The sequence below is a fragment of the Hippocampus zosterae genome, chromosome 5, assembly GCF_025434085.1.
Source record: "Hippocampus zosterae strain Florida chromosome 5, ASM2543408v3, whole genome shotgun sequence".
Lineage (NCBI taxonomy): Eukaryota > Metazoa > Chordata > Actinopteri > Syngnathiformes > Syngnathidae > Hippocampus > Hippocampus zosterae.
Genome location: NC_067455.1, coordinates 24,197,490 through 24,222,626, shown reverse-complemented (window position 1 = coordinate 24,222,626; position 25,137 = coordinate 24,197,490). Strand labels below are relative to the sequence as shown.

General features: G+C 43.8%; 1 protein-coding gene and 1 long non-coding RNA gene across 9 annotated transcripts in view; one reads left to right on the top strand and one right to left on the bottom strand.

Annotated features, from left to right (window-relative positions):
- LOC127600226 (CUB and sushi domain-containing protein 3-like) overlaps positions 1 to 25,137 on the top strand; it is a 782,730-nt gene that overhangs the window by 209,751 nt on the left and 547,842 nt on the right. For all 8 annotated transcript variants that reach the window (XR_007962299.1, XM_052064574.1, XM_052064571.1 and 5 more), the window contains 6 exons: positions 2,824 to 3,012; positions 6,895 to 7,011; positions 13,676 to 13,891; positions 15,109 to 15,297; positions 17,707 to 17,876; positions 18,634 to 18,790. Coding sequence is in view for 7 of the 8 variants with exons in the window: in XM_052064574.1 (XP_051920534.1) it covers positions 2,824 to 3,012; positions 6,895 to 7,011; positions 13,676 to 13,891; positions 15,109 to 15,297; positions 17,707 to 17,876; positions 18,634 to 18,790 (1,038 nt within the window). In the remaining variant the exon portion in view is untranslated. The remainder of the gene's footprint in view (positions 1 to 2,823; positions 3,013 to 6,894; positions 7,012 to 13,675; positions 13,892 to 15,108; positions 15,298 to 17,706; positions 17,877 to 18,633; positions 18,791 to 25,137) is intronic.
- The window catches only part of LOC127600376 (uncharacterized), a 257,704-nt gene that overhangs the window by 219,222 nt on the left and 13,345 nt on the right, over positions 1 to 25,137 (bottom strand). The gene's annotated exons all lie outside the window — the stretch shown is intronic.

Below are 25,137 nucleotides of genomic sequence, written 5' to 3'. Positions count from 1 at the left end.
AAAGAGAAAAAAACATCAAACATCTTTCAATTAACCCTTAGATGCATATGTGGGTAAAAAATGACCCGGTGAGGTTTTTTTCTTGAAATATCTTCGGACTGAAAATTTATTATAATTTCATATTCCAGGTATTCCTCAAAAAAAATGTTTTTTATATAATGTCATTCACAATTTTAACTTACATTTTATACATTTTAAGAAATTTCAGTTTTTGTATTGCTACCCAAAGTTTCCATAAATGGGTCAAAAGTGACCCGTGTACATTTACTATGGAGTCCAATGGGAACCACTGATTCGAATCGACTTTGGCTGTCAGCAATACATTGACTGCGGACTGGGCAGACTATACTATCAGAAATGAACCCCTCAGGAAAATTATTTTACACTGTAAGAGCTGATACGTCTAAGTCTTATCTTCATATAAAATTGTTTGTGTGTCGTTCACGACTATGATTTATCTACAAATTGGCCTTCTGCCTGGAAACAGATCATATGGCAGTCTTTCGCTATGTATGGTACCTGTTCCTGGTCAACTGCAGACAGCAATTCATCCCCAGTGATTGTGTCACTGTCGATGAACAGCTTGTGCCATTCAGGGGAAGGTGCAAGTTTCTACAGTACATGCCAAGCAAGCTTGCCAAGTATGGCCTAAAGATCTTCTGGGTTTGTGATGCAAGCATCCCCTATGCAATAGATGGTATAGTTTACACGGGGAGACAACCAGGGGAAGACGTTCAGAAGAATCTGGGAGAAAATATTGTCCAGCAGCTGTGTGGTAGATTTAGAAACACCGGTCGCAACATCACCATGGATAACTTTTTCACCAGTGTGCCACTAGCGCAGCATCTCCTGGAGAAGGAGCTCACTATTGTGGGGACTCTATGTCAGAACAAGCCAGACATCCCTACTCTGATGAAGCTTTCCAAGTCCAGGGAGGTTTACAGCATAGAGTTTGGATTCAATGACAGCCTTACCATGGTCAGCTATGTCAGAAAGAAAGGGAAATCTGTTGTGCTCCTGAGCACGATGCATCACAACAAAGCAGTGGATGAACATAGTAAAAAGAAAAAAACAGAAGTGATCAAATTTTACAACGAGACAAATGGAGGTGTAGACACCATTGACCAGATGGTTGGCAACTACCCGTGCAAGCGACAAACACAGAGGTGGCCCATGGTGCAATGGTATAACATAATTGACATCGGTACCCTAAATGCCTACACCTTTTTCATGGCTCAGCACCCAGATTTCAAGAGTGGCATCACCAATGCACGACGGCTGTTCCTCAAAGAGCTGTCAAAGGAGCTTGTCACACCACACACGAGGTGTCGACTGGAAAGCTGCACCCAACTGCAAATCCCGATTATTGAAGCAATGAAAAGGTGCGGGGTGACAAAAGCCACCACTAAGACACAGGAAAGAAATACACAGGGCCAACCAAAGTGAAAAAGGTGTCAGATCTGCCCAAGTAACAAAGATCGCAAAGTCAGCAATAGGTGTGGGAAATGCAATGTACCTGTGTGCAATGATCACTGCCAGAAAGTTAAAACAGGCAATGCATACAGACAGACAGACAGACAGACACACACACACACAAAATGGATGTTCACATTTTTCTATTGCTGTTCTGGGTAATTTTTATTTTTCAAAAATGTTAAAAAATTTAAAATAAAGATATTTCAAACATGAAAACATTCCTGTATGGTCCTAAATATATTACAAAATTTTATACAAGTGATTATTCTTAACCAAAATGACAAAAATGTCATTAAAAAAAGCATTTATTGTATTATGGGTCATTTTTCACCCACCTATGGAAGAGTGTAGGGGCCAGTCACTCATGCATCTAAGGGTTAAATACAATATGAACACAATGGATAAATCTCAGTACTATTTACAATTTTCTTTCACATAATTTAATTATTATTATGATTGTTATTTTTTATTCATCAGCTTTAAATATAGATACATACAGCATGTGTTTCCTTCATTATAAGGCGTTTAAGTTTTCGCGTCTCCAGGCATATTGGTGTTTTTGTTTTTTCGGTCCAATATGGCTCTTTCAACATTTTGGGTTGCCGACCCCTGCTCTAGGCACTCTAAGCGAAGGGACGGTGCAACAGTGCGTCAGGCAGTACAGATGGAAATAGTTCAAGCACAATTGGTTTTGAACATAGGCTGCATTTGGAAATTAAGGGGAGCATGACCTGCCTCTCCTAACACACACACTCTCTAGAGCAGGGGTCCCCAACCTTTTTTGATCCACGGACCGGTTTATGTCAGACAATATTTTCACGGACCGGCATTTAAGGTGTGGCGGATGAATACGACAAAATAATATGGTAAGAGCTGCATGAACACTCTGGTGTTTTCGAGAGATAATAATAAACACGAGGCGCATCTAATCTGGCTGCAACACTCTGATCGCTATAGTTATGTTTCAAAATACAATACAACGCATATTCAAAGTGCATGAAAATATCAACTCACAACAATGCTGAATCAGTGCAAGCCCCGAGCTTGATTTTCTGCAACCGCAGGTCCCATCTCGGGGTAATAGGAGACAATGACACCTGAAGTGTGTGCTTTATGTTGTAATTTTGTTTTAGCCGTCATTGCTGCACAAAACCCCCGCCTCACGCAGGTAGCATGTCGGAAATAGCAACAGTGGTATTGTGGCGATCTCACAGTATTCAGCCATAACTTGAATCCAGAACACTGGCAGAGTTGTTTTCTCGAACGTACTTTTAAGGCCGTCATTTGCGATCTCCAGCAAGTTATTTTATTCATGTGACAGCATACGTAACGAACACTTTTTTGCAGTTGTTACAGTGGACACCTACTCCTGTATGGATCCTGGTATCCCAGTCAGTGGTGTGCGGCTGAGCAACGACCTGTCAATTGGCTCTACAATATCCTTCCAATGTGATCCTGGATATAGTCTGAGCTTTGAAGAACCACTGGTTTGTGAAAAGAACCACTTCTGGAGTCACCCTCTACCCACTTGTGATGGTATGTCGACACAGCTATAAAAGCAGGGGTGGGCAATTCATTTGGCCATGTGAGTAAACTAAAGTGGTTGTCACACCGTGCAAACCTCAGTTGTGTTTGCTCCCATTTGAATGTTGTATTAATTAGTAAACAAACATGTAAAACAAACGTTTAAACAGTTTAATTGAAACTACTGGGAGTAAATATACATTAAAAGCATTTCACTATTAATTTGTGGGGAAGAAGTTTGTAACTCTGCGCCTTGCTCCTACTGCCCCCACCCCAACCCCACCCCAAAACCGTACGTTGTGGATACCACCTTAATGAGGTTTGTAATAAACTGTGTCTTACCATGAGTGTATCAACTAGATATACGATGACAACATAGAGTGGCATTAGATCAAGACAATTAAATAATCAAAATAATAAAGTTCACGAATAATTGCAGTGGAGCCATTTCGTTAAACAGTTATACAGTATAATGTAGTTTGTAGTTCATCAAAATTACACTTTTTTTTGTTTTGTTTTTTGCACCAACTGACAACTTATATCAGCCATTCTTCATCTTGGGTCCTAAATAGAAAAGCATGAAGTATAATATTAGGACACTCATGTATAATGATACAGTCATGACCTATTCTTACACTTAATATATACAGTATTTAAAACTGTACATTTGTGTTCATTATTATCTGGCCAAATCTTCTTGGCCCACTACCTTCCATCACGCAGGAATTCAAAATGCTGCTAACATTAGGGCCACTGTTGTCATTTTTGATATTCTCTTTTATGGGTGGGGGCAGGAGGAATAGTAGCTAGAAAGGTTGGAAAAGTTAAGCTAAATATAGAGCCAGTTTACCCGGCGGTGAAGTGATATGCTGGTGTAGCTAAGTCTGACCATCAATCAAATAAAATCACATTATTTCTTCATATTTTTAATGTTGTAGTGAGGGCGACCCAGTAGTGGACGGGTTAGCGCATCAGCCTCACAGTGCATAGGTGCAGGGTTCGATTACTTGGAGTAAATATACATTACAGTGAAACTTCTCTTCAACGAAACTTACATGGGTGAAAATACCCCCTAGTGTGAAAAAATCTTCATGCATTAACACCATTCCCACTTTCCTGACCCCCATACAACGAAAAAAAAGCCCTGTTGCGTTATACGAAATATTTTTCTCTGCTCTTGCCTCGCGACGAGATTCACTATAACGAAGTCTAATCCAACAGCAACCTCTACTGCTTCATTTGGAAACGGCAACAGCAACCACCACACTGGTTTGCACATGCACAGTAGTACAGGAAGTATTTGTTTCAGACGCAGCAGGAACATTGCATTGCTTAAATGACGACAAAACGGACGTTTGCATACCAAGGAGTTAAAAAAAGAAAAGCTTTAACACTTGAAGACATGATAAAGGTAATAAAAATGAAAGATGGGGGAAGCAAAAAAAAGACATGATGCAAGAAATTGATGTAAGTGAAAGTAAATGGTGATGGTAAATTTCACAATTTCTTTCCATTTTTTTCTTTCTACGCTGGCTATATGAAGTGTCAAATAAGTGTATGCTCATACTTATGCACTATTGGAATAAAAATAAAGAGTACACATTCGTCTGTGTGTGTGTGTGTGTGTATGTTTACATCTGAGATCAATTTGCTACAATGAAAAACCCCGTTGTGAAGAATTTCTTGCTGGAAACATGATTTCGTTGTAGAGGAGTTTCACTGTAAAAGCGACCTTCCTGTATGGAGTTTGCATATTCTCCCCGTGCCTGTGTAGGTTTTCCCTGTGTACTTCTGTTTCCCCCCACATTCCAAAACCATGCATGAAAGGTTAATGGAACACTCTAAATAGTCCCTAGATGTGACCGTGAGTGCAAATGGTTGTTCAACTATGCCCTGCGTTTGGCTGGCAACCAGTTCAGGGTGTCCCACGCCGACTGCCCAAAGACAGCTGGGATAGGCTCTCACGGCCCTTGTGAGGATGAGTAGATTAGAAAATGAATGGATGGATTGATAAACAACTCAACAATAATAGTCCACAACACAAAAATACTAATTTGATAAATTCAATTAAAAATTAAAAAGGAGAGTTTATTTTTAGAGATCAGTGCCTCAAGTATGTATGTATGTGTGTGCGCGTGCATGTGTGTTTGTGTATGTGTGTGTGTGTGTGTGTGCTTGTGTGTATGTGTGTGTTTTCAGGGTGGCTGGTGGCTGGTGAGCCTTAGGGTTAGTTAGGTGCGCATATCATTTGTTGGAGTGAGATTTATCGCATGCCATTTGAGGTCTTATTACATCAGGCATCAGGTGTATTCGCTGTTGGTGGAAGGCTCCAAATTAAGCATATGTATACAATGCTTAATTGTATACATATGTATGCCAATAAGCATACAACTTGACCTGTGTTGTCCCACATCATCATCTCTATCTCTCTGGGTTGTTTTTACAGTCATGGGCTAATGTGGTGATTATTGTCCCTTTGTGCAAAATGTTATTTCTGTCACAGACCACTCATCTCCAGGAACATAACAAACACAATGAGTTGGTTGTATGTACTACCTCATGAATGAGACACGACAATGCAGGTGTAATGGCCTGTAAATTGCACTCATGTCCTGGAGCTTTTCCTTGTTTAGGTGTGTTTGCCAGACTGGTGCCAAACATCCTGGCCTTCTGCCTATAGACCATACAAATTGACACTTTGCCAAGTGTACTCATCCAATTTTAATGACCTTATGTAATACAGGCTCGTTAATTAAGAATTTGATTTATTTTTGTTTGGTGGATGAGGATTCTGGAGTTGTTGATGTGATGTACTTGCTGGAGGGCCCAAGGGGGGAAGGAGCGAGGACAGAAGAGGTGTGTGTGTGTGCAGCTGTGAGGCCTGAGGCATTGCCATGATCTCCCAAAATATCATCTGATGTTCATTACTTTGAAAATAAGTCTATTCACAAGAGCTGTACTGCTAATATTGAGAGAGGCTTCAAGGCATTTGATTGCAATGTCATCTTTAGGGCATCTGGGCCAAAGAAAGCACAGCTAGAACAGCAAACGTGAACACTATGCTCAATGAACGAGGACGGCAAACACAAACAAACCTGTGAAACTGCTTTCATGTATTATTTTAAACAGCACCCTTCATGTCATATAACCTTTTAGGTAAATAACACGACCACATGAAAAAAAAGGCTAGTTTGATCATTATCTAATTGAACCAGTTAACCTCTCCGCTCACAGCAGCCAATGAGAGCGCAGAATGATGTCATCAATTTACTTTCAGGAGATTAGAGGTAGTCTAGCTATTAAATGATACTGTATGTCAATAATCAACAGACATGAGAATCCTTTCATCTGCGTAAAAATACGTGTTGTGGCTTTTGTTGCCTCATCAGCAAATACTATTGGGTCGTTGCCACTGGATGATCTTCCCATACTGACTTGAGTTACCGGTAAATGGTACATTGAGCTAATCTCATTTGTGTGGTAAGACTTCAAAATCCCTTTAAAGTAATGACTGCAATGAAACAGATTGAATCCCCTAAGTATGCCTATGTTAGTTAATTGCCAGTAAATGCAATGCAATATGCCGTTTTCTCACCACATTTCATTTTTACAGTAATTCATGAAAGGTGAATACTACATAGAGGGTTGCTGAATCAATGAATGATTTATTGGCTGGGTAGCGAGAGGGTTGGTTTTGAAACAAGTTAGAAAAAAAACATTTTGTTGGCAGAATTACAGGGACTCATAAAATAGGAGGATTGGATGTGATGTGACTGAAATGCATTATTCATTAAAATTGCTCCTTTTTCTTCAGGTGAGGGATTTATTCCTTCATTTACAGTTCTCTTATTTCCCAGCAGCATTTATCATTCATTATCTTCCCTTCCTATTCAGCATCTTGTGGTGGTGATATCAAAGGGCCCGGTGGTGTGATCCTCTCGCCTGGCTACCCTGAGTTGTATCCAAACTCCCTGAACTGTACATGGACCGTGGAGGTTAGCCATGGAAAAGGTTTGTCATAAACTACACATAAATTGGTTCATTTACATGGAACTATACATACATACAGTGCTGTGAAAAAATATATGCCCCCTTCCTGATTTCTTTGCTCTTGCATATTTATCACACACTAAGTTTTCAGTTTATCAAACCAATTTTAATATCACACAGAGACAACCCAAGAAAATTTTAAATGCAGTTTCTAAATACTAATTTCCTTTCCAGAGGAAGGAAAAATCTGACATATTTGCCCCCCACGCACCACCCACCTTAAATTAACTGTGAGTAATGATAGTTTTGTAAAAGCCGAGTTTAATTGTACAGGTCACACCAAGCCTGATTACCAGCACATTTGTTGAATCAAGAAATCACATAAATAAAATATTTCAGACAAAGTGAAGTAGGCTACAAAATCTGAAAAAAACAAACAAACGCATCATCCAAAGAAATTCAAGAAGTAGAAAAAAATATTTTTGATATCTATGAGTCTGGAAAAGGTTAACTAGCCATTTCCATGACTCTGGGGCTTCAGAAAACCACTGTCAGAGCCATTGTCCGCAAATGGATAAAACTTGGAAACAATGGTAAACATTTCCTGGAGTGGTTGACCAGCCAAAATTACTCAAAGGGTGTGACGACGACTCATCCAGGAGGTCACAAAAGAACCTAGAACAATATGCAAAAAACTCCTTGCTGGCCTCAGTTCAGGGCAATGTTCACGACTCTACCATAAGAAAGACACTGGCCAAAAATAATTAATGTAAGAGTTCCCAGGTTAAAAACTACTGCTGTCCAACAACAACACAAAGGCTCTTCTCACATTTGCCAAAAGATCTTGATAATATCCTCAAGACTTTTGGGAAAACATTCTGTGGACTGATGAATCAAAAATGAAAGTTTTTGAAAAATGAGCGGCCCATTGCATCTGGCGTAACAATGGCACAGCATTTGATTAAAAACAAACAAACAAACCAACCAACCAACATTATCCTAACACATGGTGGTGGCAGTGTGATGGTCTGGGGCTGCTTCGCTAGCTCAGGACCAGGACAACTTGCTCTGAATAATGGGGCAATTAATTCTGCTGTCTACTAGCAAATCCTTGAGGACAGGGGTCGGGAACCGATGGCTCGCGAGCCATATATGGCTCTTTTGATGATTGCATTTGGCTTGCAGATAAAAAAAAAATATTCTCGCTTGTGTATTAATGCATCTATTGATCGATTTTTCACTGCTCACTTCCTCGTTCGGGATATATAAAGTTATATAAAAATTCCTCGTTTCACCCCCCCTCGGGTGGTGTCCGTCCTTCATTCAGCTCGGGTCCTCTATCAGAGGCCAGGAAGCTTGAGGGTTCTGCGCAGTATCCTTGCTGTTCCCAGTACTGCACATTTCTGGACTGAGATGTCCGATGTTGTTCCCGGGATCTGTTGCAACCACTCATCTAGTTTGGCGGTCACTGCCCCGAGTGCTCCGACCACCACAGGCACGACTGTCACCTTTACCTTCCAGGCTCTCTCCAGCTCCTCTCTGAGCCCTTGGTATTTCTCGAGTTTCTCATGTTCCTTCTTCCTGATGTTTCCATCACTTGGGACCGCTACATCCACTACAACGGCTTTCCCCTGCCCTTTATCTATGATCACGATATCTGGTTGGTTCGCCATTACCATCTTGTCAGTCTGGATCTGGAATTCCCACAGGATCTTCGCTCTGTCATTCTCCACTACCTTCGGAGGTGTTTCCCATTTTGACCTTGGGGTTTCCAGTCCATAGTCCGCACAGATGTAGACTATGCCAGCCACCTGCTTATGGCGTTCCATGTAGGCTTTCCCTGCCAGCATCTTACACCCTGCAGTTATGTGTTGGATCGTCTCAGGTGCCTCTTTGCACAACCTACACCTTGGGTCTTGTCTGGTGCGGTATATCTGGGCCACGATGGCTCTGGTGCTCAAGGCCTGCTCCTGAGCAGCCAGGATGAGTGCCTCTGTGCTGTCCTTCAGGCCAGCCCTCTCTAGCCACTGATAGGACTTCTTGAGATCAGCCACTTCAGTTATGGTCCGGTGGTACATCCCGTGTAGGGGCTTGTCCTCCCATGATGGTCCCTCTTCCAGCGCCTCATCTTCTGTTCCCCATTGTTTGAGATTCTCTGAGTACGTCATCCGTTGGAGCCTTCTCCTTGATGTATTCATGGAGCTTGGATGTTTCATCCTGGACAGTCACTAGTCCCCGGCCTCCTTCCTTTCGGCTTGCGTACAGTCTCAGGGTGCTGGATTTGGGATGGAACCCTCCATGCATGGTTAGGAGCTTTCGGGTCTTAACGTCCGTGGTCTGAATCTCTTCCTTTGGCCACCTCATTATTCCTGCAGGGTATCTGATCACTGGCAGGGCATAGCTGTTTATTGCCCGGATCTTATTCTTGCCATTGAGCTGGCTTCTTAGGACTTGCCTCACTCGCTGGAGGTATTTGGCCGTAGCCGCTTTCCTTGTTGCCAGTTCGAGGTTGCCATTGGCTTGTGGTATACCAAGGTACTTGTAGCTGTCCTCAATGTCTGCTATTGTTCCTTCAGGGAGTGAGACCCCTTCAGTGCGGACTACCTTTCCTCTCTTAGTCACCATCCGACTACATTTCTCAAGCCCGAATGACATCCCGATGTCGCTGCTGTAGATCCTGGTTGTGTGGATCAGGGAATCTATGTCCCTTTCGCTCTTAGCATACAGCTTTATGTCATCCATGTAGAGGAGGTGACTGATTGTAGCTCCATTTCTGAGGCGGTATCCATAGCCTGTCTTGGTGATTACTTGGCTTAGGGGGTTCAGTCCTATGCAGAACAGCAGTGGGGAGAGTGCATCACCTTGGTATATGCCACATTTGATGGACACTTGGGTAAGTGGCTTGCCATTGGCTTCAAGTGTGGTTTTCCACATCCTCATCAAGTTCGCAACGAAGGCTCTTAGGGTCCTGTTCACCTTATACAGCTCCAAGCATTCAGTGATCCATGTATGTGGCATCGAGTCATAGGCTTTCTTGTAATCAATCCAGGCTGTGCACAGGTTGGTACGTCGGGACCTGCAGTCTTGTGCGACTCTTCTGTCAACCAGGAGCTGATGTTTGGCTCCTCTGGCATCTCTGCCAATGCCCTTCTGTGCTTCGCTCATGTATTGATCCATGTGTCCACTTATCTTAGCCGCAATGATGCCTGACATGAGCTTCCATGTTGTGGAGAGACAGGTTATTGGCCGATAGTTGGATGGGACCGGACCCTTTGAGGGATCCTTCATGATCAGGATCGTTCGCCCTTCGGTTAGCTATCCTGAGTGAGTCCCATCCCTCAGCAGCTGGTTCATTTGTGCTGCTAGGCGCTCATGGAGTGCTGTGAGTTTCTTTAGCCAGTAGGTGTGGACCATGTCCGGGTCTGGTGCTGTCCAGTTCTTCATATCTGAGACTCTTTCCTGTATGTCTGCCACTGTTACGGTAACTGGGTTCTGTTCAGGGAGGTTGCTGTGCTCCTCTCTCAGAGTCACCAGCCATTGTGCACTGCTGTTATGTGCAACCTCCTTCTCCCATATGCCTTTCCAGCCTTTCAGTTTCCAGTCTTTGTGGGTCAGCTCTGTTGTTAGGACCCTGCCACTGAGCGTAGACTTTCGCTGGTTGTGTTGCGAACAGCCTGTTTATTCGTTTGGCCTCATTCTCTTTTGTGTACCGCTTTAGGCGGCTGGACAAGGCTTGGAGCCTTTGTTTGGCAGTTTCGAGTGCTTCAGGTATGGTCATCTGGATGTACCTCTCGGGTATCGGCCTTTTCATCACATCTCTCTGGGCCTCCATCAATTGACTCACATCTTTCCGGGCCGCCTTGATTTTAGCCTCCAACCGTCTTTTCCATGGTGGGTAACGTATCTCATGCCTTCCATGGTTGCTCTTATAGCCAAGCATCTCAAGGATCACTGATGCTGAAGCGTATATCAGCTCATTGGTTTCCGTGATCGTTACGGTAGGGATCGCCCTCAGTGCTGCATTCACACTTTCCATGAGACTTTCAGGTGGTACTTCACAGAGCCGTTGTAATCGGTTTCGAGGTTGCCCAGCTTTCATTCTCGACATGATCTCAGCTTTAAGGTCATTTGCTGCCTCACTCAGGATTTCACACATTGGGGCTGGCCTCCCAATCTCATCATCTGCATTCATTGGGGCCTGCTCCCAATCGCTGGTATGACCTCCTCCTCTGATCTGGCAGCCTGGGACCCTTCACCATGGAACCTGCGTTGTACCTCATCAATCTCAAGTTGTGACAGCAGTTGCCGTTTGTGGATATTGGAACACTGAGTTACTAGTTGTTTCGTGGTCAACCGTGACTGTGGGTTTCGAAGTAACCATTCAGCCCACATTCTCTGTAAGTAAGTAAGATATCCTTTATTCATCCCACACTGGGGGAAATTTACAGCCTCCAGCAGCAAGAATGTATGTAGAAAGAAGAAAGAGATAAAAACAACAAACATCTTTCAATTAAATGCAATATGAACACAAAATGGATAAATCGCAGTACTATGTGCTCTTCATGTAACCCCTCTGACTAGGTTTGCTTGAGTAGTAGCATTCCAACAGAGCCATGTTATCGCATCTCGCCCATTTCCGCTTTGTTCCAGTAGCCCATTTTTCATCAAGGTGCTCTGGTTCCCCAGCACCTGACGCAGAACTTGATTTTATTGTCTTTCATCATTGTATGAGGTAGGCATTAGCGTGAAGGATCTTGCCCAAGGACCCACACTGGATGGTGTTATGTGCTCATTTTTTGCCCCAAGCGGGATTCGAACCACCGTCTCCCGTATACCAAACCGTTGCCTTACCAACTGAGCTATCCAGCCGCTCTATATATATATTATATATATATATATATATATATATATATACACTAGCTGGTTCGCTGCCCTCCGGGCGGCTCATCAGCTAGTTCCTGCGGAAGGCTGGTAAGGTGGGCCTTAAAAGTGTTGTTGCTTGGTTCAACTTTTTGTTCAACTTCATTGCTTATCGCGAAAATAAAGAGATGTTTAGCTCTACTAAATAACTAACAATTTCATTGCAATGCTTGTGGGTAGACAACATTTTTTCGCTAAGATGCCCGCGCGATCGTAGTGAGCCACTGCCTGAGCGGCGCAGTGGCGGCGCAGTGGCGGCGCGCAGCGGCGCGGTGAAGTAGGTACGTTTTGAAAAGGGACAGACGGAAGGACAGACCGCGTGCGGGACGACGCGCAATATATATATATATATATATATATATATATATATATATATATATATATATATATATATATATATATATATATATATATTAGAGCTGTCAGTTTAGCGCGTTTTTATTGGCATTAATTTAAATGAATTTTAACGGGATTAAAAATGTTCTCGCGAGATTAACGTGGCCCACGTCACTAGCGGATGTTACGTTGCTCTATATATACACCAGAAACAAAACAACAAGCGCGCTGCAGAAGTCCACGCCCATATCTGTTTTACCAGCCACGGCAGCTCGAGACACTAAACACGGAAACTTAAAGAGTTTATGAATGGAAAGTTTACTTTTAAAAAGTTGCCAGATTGCTCCACTAACAAGACCAAAGTTACCTGTTCTTCTCTCTCTATATATATATCATACAGGTACACGATGTCTGCCACTCACGCGATTGTTACTTGTTTGGAACTATTTTGTGTGGAAGGTTACAGTGTTCTGAGCTTCTCTGTGTTCATATGCCAGTGACAGTGCGCTGTAGTGGTAGCGCCCTAGCGAAAATATAACGTCTCCAGTGTTGTTATCGAACCAAGTGTAGTCATCCGAAATGAGGTCCACACAAAACCGTAGAGAGGCTTACGCGCAAGAAGGACAAACACAATCAACATAGCCTGACTGTGTTAGGGGGAGTGGAACTCCCCTCTTTCATAATAGTTTGCCCCAACAGCACGGGGGAAGTGCGTGCTCTTGTTTGTACGGCCGGCAGTTTTGAATACAGGGCACATAACGAACGCTGGTGTCCGGTGTCTCATTATTCTTCAACAAACATATAGAAACAAACTCGGGAAAAACGAAGTATGCAACCATGGTTTGAATCCACTATAGGCTGAGCACTAGTTTACCTTAGATGTGCACTTTATAATTTTTATATTATACAAAATGTTATATTGCTCTGTTTTGATTTCATTAAAAAAGCCGTTAAAGCAGCTGTTGCGTGACAAAATATTTAGTTTCACTGTTGTTGATGGACAGTAATATTGTGTGAAATATTATGTGTGAATAACTGCTCCAAATGAAAAATATTCATGTAAAATTGAAAATCGAAATTGTTATTTCAGTGAATATTTGCATTTGGCACATAGAAATTGATTCATGATTCCATGTTGATGAGAGCATTAAAATGGGGAGAAATAGGACAAAAAATGTAAAAGGAAATTCAGAAATGATAAAAAATGTGTGAGTAATCACGATTAATTTTTTTGTTCATTTGAGTTAATTATGACAGTTGCATTTTTAATTAGATTAAATTTTTTAATCGTTTGACAGCTCTAATATATCTATATATATATATATAAAATGTGTGTGTGTGTGTGTGTGTGTGTATTATGAGTTTGAACGTGTCTGCAATTGTATTTACCTGTTTGATGGCAGTAACGTGCCTCATTTTCTCTTCCAAGGTGTTCAATTCACTTTCCACTCCTTCCACCTGGAGGATCACCATGACTATCTTCTGATAACAGAAAATGGTAGCTTTGTTCAGCCACTGGCTCGACTCACTGGCTCCGATAGGCCAGCTCCAGTTAACGCGGGCCTGTATGGCAACTTCAAAGCACAGCTTCGCTTCATTTCGGACTTCTCCATATCTCTTCAGGGATTCAACATCTCCTTCTCAGGTATGGGAGCGTATGAGGATTCTGTTTGCAGGAGGCAGAGGGACGGGTCATTGGTTGGAATTTAGAAAGAAGAACTTGAGTGACATTTCAAAACAGGAAGGCAAAGGATTGGAGTGCAGATTGTTAAAATTTGTTGGCTAGAGTAAGTTAATGCTAAATGGTAGTTATATGAAAAGCATAGGCTGGTTGAATAATAAGATGAAAATGCTAAGCCTCTCTACATCATGTCTAAATTAACTTGAGGACTCATCAGAGAGAAAGGGAGCAGGCTCAAAGTGTCGATCAGAGTGATATAATTAAGAGACGACAAGGTCAAGCAGGTAGAGACTGTCTGGCGGTAATGGGAATGATCATCAAAGCATGCCACGTGGGTCACTGTCTTGATGACTGAGGAGCTTGGTTGAGGTAAGAATAATAACCCCTTGTGTCCCACGTCCCTGCAAATACCAAGGAGTGGGGAACAACTAAAAGGTGGAAATGCATGAGTAAAATAGAGAGGGAGGAGAGTAGGCAGATGGTCATGTTGAGTGAGAATGGAAAAAAGAAAAAAAAATGACTGTATATTGTAAAGTAGAAGAGCAAAAGAGAGGGTCTGCATGCCGGGCATTCTGGCTAAATGTTTTCCTGCTGTTCAATGAAGCGAAGAATAACTTATGCGGTTATGAATATTCATGAAATATAGTTTCTGAGAAAGACTGTGTGTGTGCGTGTGTGTGTGTGTGTGTGAGTGTGTGTGCATGTGTGTTCTTTTTGCCTGTGTACAATGCTATTACTTGTCTTTACATGCTCTGTAAATAGCATTGGATTTCATTTTTAACCTTTCATGACCTTTGAAAATGTGCCATGTTGTCAAGGTAACATCCCACGAGTGTTAAATTTGATTTTGACGTGTTCAAAACTATAAGCCTGTATCATTTAGATTCTATATAGTATATGAGGAATGTTGCAGCAGTGTCAAAACAAATATGATATGCAAATGGCATATACCATCACATTGACTGTGGAGTCTTTTTTTTTTCATTTGTCAAACACATTCCAACTGCTAAAACACATAAAGGATGGAATTGCACTTGCTTGTTGTTCTCAAAGAGGAACAAACACTGATGAATCCGATCTTAAGCGATAAGTTTCCAAGTGGTTGTTGGTGAAACACAGTGAATGATAAAACAATAACTTTTAATTCGTTGCAAATTCATTTGAAATGTCATGACTTTCAGAGTATGACCTTGAGCCCTGTCAAGACCCCGGAACACCCCACTTTGGCTGGCATGCAGGCTCGAGGTTTGGCATTGGTGACACCCTTATGTTCCATTGCAACACTGGCTATCGGCTGCAGGGGGCAAAGGAGATTACATGCCTGGGAGGTGGCCGCCGTATGTGGAGTGCCCCTCTGCCAAGGTGTGTGGGTACGTTGCATTTCTTGTTTCCTCTCCTGTTGGTCCCATTACTGTGCCTCCATACGCGGCCCGGTAGTCCAGTGGTTAGCACGTCGGCTTCACAGTGCAGAGGTACCGGGTTCGATTCCAGCTCCGGCCTCCCTGTGTGGAGTTTGCATGTTCTCCCCGGGCCTGCGTGGGTTTTCTCCGGGTGCTCCGGTTTCCTCCCACATTCCAAAAACATGCGTGGCAGGCTGATTGAACACTCTAAATTGTCCCTAGGTGTGAGTGTGAGTGCAAATGGTTGTTCGTTTCTGTGTGCCCTGCGATTGGCTGGCAACTGATTCAGGGTGTCCCCCGCCTACTGCCCGAAGACAGCTGGGATAGGCTCCAGCACCCCCCGCGACCCTAGTGAGGATCAAGCGGCTTGGAAGATGAATGAATTCTTCCATACTTGATAGACTTGGAGATACTGTTTTGGCGAATCATTGAAATAGAATCAAGCAAAATACAGGAGGCCATAAAGACCCCTCTCATCCCCACCCTCATTCGGCTCTCAGTAATAGCTGACTCTTGAGATAGTGTGCTGACATTTCAGAGCAAAGGCACTTTGTCATTTGCTGTCTCATCACACCCTGAATAATTTTGCGTGAAGTGCGATTGCAAAGGCTGATTCCTGGCTCACCAGTTAAGTGCTGAGAGTGCAATTAACTTATACATTTTACATGTCTGTGCTGTAAACAATAGCAGAAATATCAGTGGAAGGCTTCTTCTGAAACTTCCTTGTTTAATTGGCTTCACATTTTGAAATATTCATGTTGTATTGATAATTTGCTGCTTGGTATAAAAGCAGCAACAGAGGAAAATCTTGATGCACGTCATATTGTATAACTTCCCTTCCCATTTAAGTTTTCAGTCAGAATGGGTGAGTATGCAGATTATTGATTCACTTATTTGCATCAAGCTAATTCAGCCTAATGTAAAAAGAGAAAAGATGTTCTTCCATCAGTTTAATAAAATGAAGAACATTTTTCACTGCCCAACTATGATTCATTTTGTGTTACTAAATAAAACAAATAAATTAAAAAACACACTTCACTAAACACGAGTCACCAACACTGTTTGTTGCAAATAGAAAAAAAGGAGTAAAGAGTAGAGCCCATCATACAATCAATTTTCCACAGCATTATGACGATAATCAAATGATAATGACAATAATGGTGCCAGCAGAATCTCCTCCAGATCAACCCTAGGAAAACTAAGGAGTTGGTTGTGGATTTCTGCAGGAAACAGTCCTCACCAGCACCGATGAACATCCAGGGTATGGACGTAGAGAGGGTGACCTCCTACAAGTACCTAGGTGTTCTTCTGAACAACAAACTGGACTGGTCTACAAACACGGACACCCTGATTAGGAAAGGACAGAGCCGACTCTTCCTACTCAGGAAACAGGTCTTTTGGGGTTCGGGGGTCGCTCCTTAAGACTTTCTATAACTCGGTGGTGGCCTCGGCCATTATGGCATTGTCTGCTGGTCAGGCAGCATCTCAGCATCTCAGCCCATCTCAGCCCAGGACAGAAAGAGACTGGAGCGACTGGTCAGGAAGGCCAGTTCTGTCCTGGGTTGCTCCCTTGACACCTTGGAGGAGGTGGGCAACAGAAGGATGCTAACTAAGCTAAAAGCTATGATGGCCAGTCCCTCCCACCCCTCCAGCCCGCCCTGACAGCACTTGGTAGCTCCTTCAGCCAGAGGCTGTTACACCCGCGCTGTAAGAAGGAGCGATAGTGACGCTCGTTCCTACCGACTGCTGTCAGGCTGCTGAATAAAAATAACAATAATAATAATAATAATTAAATGATGTGATATGTGTGATGTGAAAAACAATTGTAAATAGCAATAGTAAATCTCATCGTCGTCTGGGGAGCCAGTTCAAAACATCGCTCTTGTGGTCACAGATTAAACTTCTTCTACTTGTTTGTACAACCGCCAACAGTGCAGCAACTCTTCAAGCCAGGCAAGACATTTTCAATGCAATGGTATCTTATGATTGCTTAGAAAAGGGGGTGAAAAAAAATAAATGAAATGAAAGTCGCTCTAAGCAAATTCTCACTTCAAGTGTCTTACTTGTTGTCGCTCACCAAGTCGTTTCGCCATGAGAGCCCTCAGGAATGAGGCGGATGCAACGGTGAACTAACCTACATGAACACAAGAGGGAGATATGACAACAAATACAACAAAATCACTAAGCATACAAAGCGAAATAAATATAACAGCACCAAATGATAAGTGGATGCTAAGGTGCATTCAAACTAGATTAACAGAAACAAAACACCACTAAATTAGGTGCCAGGCAGTGGTGGTAGAGGTTTCCACCAGAGTTATGTTGCCATAATATCTTTTGATTTTTCATTTAATCATGTGTTTGTTTGTTTGTTTACAGCGGAATGTGGATCAACAGTCTCCAAAAATGAGGGTGTTCTTTTGTCGCCAAACTACCCATTTCCATATGACAACAGTCACGAATGTGTCTACAGTATTCATGTTCAAAGAGGGAAAGGCATCAACATTACCGCCAGCATGTTTCAACTTGCACAAGGTGACATCCTCAAGGTAAAGGCACAAGTCGCCGCTCTGTTTTTGACAAACACACACACACACACACACACACAAGAACTTAACCAGAGCAGTTTGTGTCATTTTTCAAAATGAATAGATACTGGTTTGGGGCTGTAAATGGGAAAAGGAATTATGTGCATAGAGAAAGATACTTTGCCTGAGAAGTCATAGCATGACAAGATGAGTCGAATAAATGATGCAAGTAACCCTCGATCTCAGCTGGAGCTCAGTCTTTGTTTGTAGTGCAGATATATAATTGTGCGATCAATAGCACCGTCACAATCACACCGTCTTTGTCTCTCATCATGCTTTTATGTCAATGACATTTCCTTCCTGTTCGTTTATGGTAATTTTATTTCGGATGGATACCCAACAGTCGCTCAAAGGAAGAAACCTATTTTTGTTTTCTCAAAGATTCCAGTCAGGAAACGCAATGGGAATACTTACATAAATAATACCTGTCAATGAAAAATAAAGTTCCTCAAATTGGGATTTGCAATTATAAAGAAGTTGCAGATAATTCACTGATTGTAACCTCTAATTGAACTTGCGTACTGCAACACTGTTTGACGTTATGCATTCTACCATCTGGATTGGAATTTAACCACCAATTATTTGCAGTTTAAAGTAAGAGGACTTAGTGAATTTTCACACTTCGGATAGGACATTGATTTTCTGTGCAATTGCAGAGTCTTTACAGTGCCAAGAGCTTCCACTAATTGTGTCCTCCGTTTTGGTTCCCTCTGACGAGGTGTATGATGGGAGAGATGGTGCGGCTCCACTCCTCAGCACATACATGGGCACATCCATGCAAGGTCTGTCAATGACCAGCACTTCCAATTATATGTGGCTGGAATTCTACTCTGACCGGGAAGGCACAGCAGCAGGTTTTCACTTCAAATACCACAGTAAGTTACTGTCCATCTCCTTGGTTTTAGTTGCTGCACAAGCTTTGCCCATGGATTGAATGATGTACATTATACATTCATGAAGAACAAGCTGTTAATTTATCCCAACCGTCATCGCTGTGCCTTGAACAGTCTAGCATTTTTGCACACAATGATGTATTCCAAAAGCCAAGTGTGATACTTTTTTTTCCTGCCATCCCTCCCGCATGCATTCTATGCGTTTACTATGTAACCTTCCTTTGCTCTTTATTCACACCATAAAACTCATTACTGCCAAAAGGTACATTGTACGCCAGATGACTAATTGCTGAAATTGACATTTTAGTTTGCAGGGGTGTTTTGAAGATACCATGCATGTATTCTCATTGTGGTGAGGTAAATATTGGGCTAATGCAAACTGCGGGCCGGTAATAGATGAGATTTATTCCTCTTGCTAAGTAATTTGCTTAACTTTTTGTAAAGTTAAGCTGACATTGACATTCGCTGGGCAAAGGTGTTGTAATTGTTTCCAATGTATTGTCTCCACAATTAAATGGCACAGTGTTATTTTGTGTTCCAACTTAAAGCTATTTTCCCGTTGAAAACCATTTGTGTCTGTCTTCACAGGAACAGGACACTGTAAATTATGTGATAATTTGTCGAGAAATGGCACGACTGTACAAAATTAAGATCGGAACTCTGATTAGTTTATCATAACACTAATATGTTCTGTAAATTTAAGGATCAAGGTTTGATTTACTTTGTACTGTATTTTCGGGGTATGGCATCACAAGTTAGCTAACTGCATGCTGTCGTGGTATTAATTGGCCAGGCAATTATAACTTATAAAAGGTGGCGTGATTGATATATATATATTGGAGAATGACAGAGCGAAGATCCTGTGGGACTTCCAGATCCAGACTGACAAGATGATAATGGCGAACCAACCAGATATCGTGATCATAGATAAAGGGCAGAGGAAAGCCGTTGTAGTGGATCACATCAGGAAGAAGGAACATGAGAAACTCGAGAAATACCAAGGGCTCAGAGACGAGCTGGAGAGATCCTGGAAGGTACAGGTGACAGTCGTGCGGGTGGTGGTCGGAGCACTCGGAGCAGCGACCCCCAAACTAGATGAGTGGTTGCAACAGATCCCGGGAACAACATCGGACATCTCAGTCCAGAAATGTGCGGTGCTGGGAACAGCAAGGATACTGCGCAGAACCCTCAAGCTTCCTGGCCTCTGGTAGAGGACCCGAGCTGAATGAGGGACGGACACCACCCGAGGGGTGAGATGAGGATTTTTTAAATATATATATTTTTTTTTTATTTCATCATAGATAGATAGATAGATAGATAGATAGATAGATAGATAGATAGATAGATAGATAGATAGATAGATAGATAGATAGATAGATAGATAGATAGATAGATAGATAGATAGATAGATAGATAGATAGATAGATAGATAGATAGATAGATAGATAGATAGGGCTACTGGAACAAAGTGGAGATGGGCGAGATGCGATAACATGGCTCTGTTGGAATGCTACTACTCAAGCAACCCTAGTCAGAGGGGTTACATGCAGAGAATGTGGGCTAAATGGTTACTTCGAAACCCACAGTCACGGTTGACCACGAAACAACTAGTAACTGTGTTCCAACATCCACAAACGCCAACTGCTGTCAGAACTTGAGATTGATGAGGTACAACACAGGTTCCATGGTGGCCACGGCTGGAGGCTAAGATCAAGGCGGCTCGGAAAGATGTGAGTCAATTGACGGAGGCCCAGAGAGGTGTGATGAAAAGGCTGATACCCGAGAGGTACATCCAGATGACCATACCTGAAGCACTCGAAACTCCCAAACAAAGGCTCTAAGCCTTGTCCAGCCGCCTAAAGCGGTACACGAAAGAGAATGAGGCCAGACGAATAAACAAGCTGTTTGCAATACAACCAGCGAAAGTGTACGCTCAGTGGCAGGGTCCTAACAACAGAGCTGACCCACCAAGACTGGAAACTGAAAGGCTGGAAAGGCATATGGGAGAAGGAGGTTGCACATGACAGCAGTGCACAATGGCTGGTGACCCTGAGAGAGGAGCACAGCCACCTCCCTGAACAGAACCCAGTTACCATAACAGTGGCAGACATACAGCAAAGAGTCTCAGATATGAAGAACTGGACAGCACCAGGCCCGGACATGGTCCACACCTACTGGCTAAAGAAACTCACAGCACTCCATGAGCGCCTAGCAGCACAAATGAACCAGCTGCTGAGGGATGGGACTCACCCAGGATGGCTAACCGAAGGGCGAACGATCCTGATCATGAAGGATCCCTCAAAGGGTGCAGTCCCATCCAACTATCTGTCAATAACCTGTCTCTCCACAACGTGGAAGCTCATGTATGGCATCATTGTGGCTAAGATAAGTGAACACATGGATCAATACATGAGTGAAGCACAGAAGGGCATTGGTAGAGATACCAGAGGAGCCAAACATCAGCTCCTGGTTGACAGAACAGTCGCACAAGACTGCAGGTCCCGACGTACCAACCTGTGCACAGGCTGGATTGATTACAAGAAAGCCTATGACTCAATGCCACATACATGGATCACTGAATGCTTGGAGTTGTATAAGGTGAACAGGACCCTAAGAGCCTTCGTTGCGAACTCGATGAGGATGTGGAAAACCACACATGAAGCCAATGGCAAGCCACTTACCTAAGTGTCCATCAAATATGGCATATGGACTGAACCCCCTAAGCCAAGTAATCACCAAGACTGGCTATGGATACCGCCTCAGAAATGGAGCTACAATCAGTCACCTCCTCTACATGGATGACATAAAGCTGCATGCTAAGAGCGAAAGGGACATAGACTCCCTGATCCACACAACCAGGATCTACAGCAGCAACATCGGGATGTCATTCGGGCTTGAGAAATGTAGTCGGATGGTGAATAAGAGAGGAAAGGTAGTCTGCACTGAAGGGGTCTCACTCCCTGAAGGAACAATATCAGACATTGAGGACAGCTACAAGTACCTCGGTATACCACAAGCCAATGGCAACCTCGAACTGGCAACAAGGAAAGCGGCTATGGCCAAATACCTCCAGCGAGTGAGGTAAGTCCTAAGAAGCCAGCTCAATGGCAAGAATAAGACCCGGGCAATAAACAGCTATGCCCTGCCAGTGATCAGATACCCTGCAGGAATAATAAGGTGGCCATAGGAAGAGATTCAGACCACGGGCGACCTCCTAACCATGCATGGAGGGTTCCATCCCAAATCCAGCACCCTGAGACTGTACGCAAGCCGAAAGGAAGGAGGCCGGGGACTAGTGAGTGTGAGAGCCACTGTCCAGGATGAAACATCCAAGCTCCATGAATACATCAAGGAGAAGGCTCCAACGGATGACATACTCAGAGAATGTCTCAGACAATGGGGAACAGAAGATGAGGCGCTGGAAGAGGGACCATCATGGGAGGACAAGCCCCTACACAGGATGTACCACCGGACCATAACTTTAGTGGCCGATCTCAAGAAGTCCTATCAGTGGCTAGATAGGGCTGGCCTGAAGGACAGTACAGAGGCACTCATCCTGGCTGCTCAGGAGCAGGCCCTGAGCACCAAAGCCATTGAGGCCCAGATATACCACACCAGACAAGACCCAAGGTGTAGGTTGTGCAAAGAGGCACCTGAGACGATCCAACACATAACTGCAGGGTGTAAGATGCTGGTAGGGAAAGCCTACATGGAACGCCATAACCAGGTGGCTGGCATAGTCTACCGAAGCATCTGTGCGGAGTATGGACTGGAAACCCCAAGGTCAAAATGGGAAACACCTCCGAAGGTGGTGGAGAATGATAGAGCGAAGATCCTGTGGGACTTCCAGATCCAGACTGACAAGATAGTAATGGCGAACCAACCAGATATTGTGATCATAGATAAAGGGCAGAGGAAAGCCGTTGTAGTGGATGTAGCGGTCCCAAATGATGGAAACATCAGAACGAAGGAACACGAGAGAGGAGCTGGAGAGAGCCTGGAAGGTAAAGGTGACAGTCGTGCCTGTGGTGGTCGGAGCAGTGACCCCCAAACTAGATGAGTGGTTACAACAGATCCCGGGAACAACATCGGACATCTCAGTCCAGAATTGTGCAACAAAATTTTTGTTTCGTCTCTCACAGTGAAAAACAATTAAAGCAAAAGGAAAATCATTGTGTGCACCAGACCTCACAATTTCTCCCGGTAGTCGATAATGGAACAAATACACTCATTGTTATATAGTGGGGAAGAAGGGTGAATTCTGCTGAATGCCCAGACGTGTCCGTGGTCTGTGTTTTAGCCAGGCCCAAGACATTTGGAAAACTGAAATGGTAAAAACACTCTTCCACAACTGCGTACATCAGGGGTGCTCAAACTTTTTGGATCAAAGATCTACTATTCGATCAACTAACCTCCCGGGATCTACCCTTACCGGCGTGTGCGCACACACACACACACACACACACACACACACCCTGATGAGAAACAGCCTGAAACTAGGGCTGTTCACTCGGCAAGATTTGGTCCGTGCTGCACCGGGGCTGCCCCAGTAGAGCGTTCACACGTGCAAATTAGCTCCGGCGTAGCCCCGGAAAAGAGCTTATACCGGACCATATTTGACCCACCTCAGAGAGGTGGGTCAAATATTTGCTCCGGTGCAAATGCTCGTTTGCAAAGCAGCACCGGTGTAAATTTGCACGTGTGAACGCAACTGTGTTAAATTTGCTCCAGAGCAAATGTCTGTGAAGAGTACGTATGGCGAGAATGCGTTGCTTTCGTGCTCTGTCGGACTTCCGTAATGTGTTTGTTTCATAATGACACAAGACTTGGCTAGTAACATCTTTCCTTTTGTAGGAGACTGGACTGTCTCGGAGTTGTTTGTTCCTTTGTTGTTTGTTCATAACCCCCCACCCCCCATAGAATTTATTTTGTGATTTCCTCTCTTGATTTTCTGTTTGGCGCATTAGTGTTTGCTTTTCTGAGTGTCATTGAAGTCATCGTTCATTTACGTTTTCTTGGGCGGTCACTCTCGAGCAGAAGGCACGGAGACCGAGAAGGAGAAGGACGTGTCGGTCCAGTAGTCGCTTGAGTTGTGTATATACAGTACGTTTTAAAAATAACCAACACAACAGCTCGTTTGTTTTCTGTCGTTTTGCTCCGCTGCAGAAACTGCCATGTGAACGCAAGTGGGGCAGCCCCGACACTGTACCGGGGCTGCCCCGCTCAGCCCCGCTTTTAATGTGGCAAGTTTAAATCATCCTCTGGAATATGAAATCTCGGTTCTTTTTTTTTTTTTTTTTAACTCTTTAACCAAAGGTGTCGATGTAATTTTCTAAATGTGAGCCTTAACTCCTGATTTATACTCGGAATGACACTTGTAATACCACCATAACACCTGGCATGGTCAAAGACCTCACGGTAAGGGAAGACTGTAAATCAGCACATCTAAGTTTAACTGAGGCCACTGTTCCTGCATGGCAGAACACTTAACTTTAGTACCTGAAGATAGGCAATGCATATCAAGACCATGCTCAAGTTCACGACATTGTTTGGGCAACTCTGGCAGCACGTCAAACAAGTGCACTGTGAATCAGCCCGTATTAAAAACTTAGAAGTTTAAAAATACAGTCTCTACCTTTATATTTTTTATCTTTACAATATAGCATCCTCGTCTCGAAAGGCGATGGTCGACGCGTAGGGGGGGATTAGGTCCTGTACTGGACGCATGAGCGCGAGTGGCTGAAGAGCCCTATTCTTGAGTGGCATTCCCGCTGGCATTTCACGCAGGTGAATGTTGAGGATGGTGGGGTGGTGCGTGGAGCAGCTGCGCGGCACTTTCTCGCTGCCCGCTTCTGTGAGGCCCGGTCCTGCTCCTCCGCCGCAGCCTCGGCAACCCCTATGTGGATGGTGTTGCGCCAGGTGGCTCGGTCTGCTGCTGCACTCTCCCATCTGTTGGGATCCACCCGGACTGCCTTTAGGTCACGTTTGAAAGTGTCCTTGTAGCGCAGCAGGGGCCGGCCCACACTCCGGCGTCCCTCAAGCAGCTCGCCATAGAGGATTTCCCGCGGCAGCCGGTGGGGGTCCATGCGGAAGGTATGGCCGATCCAGCGGAGCCTCCTCTTCATCAAGGTGCATTGGATGCTTAGGAGGCCGGCTTGTTGGAGGACCGCAGTGTTTGGAATCCGGTCCTGCCACCTGATGCGCAGCAGCCGCCGGAGGGCACGTAGATGAAAGGTGTTAAGTCGCCGTTCCTGCCTAGCGTAGGTGGTCCATGACTCACTGCCGTAGAGTAAGGTGGAGAGGACGCAGGCCTCGTACACCATAACCTT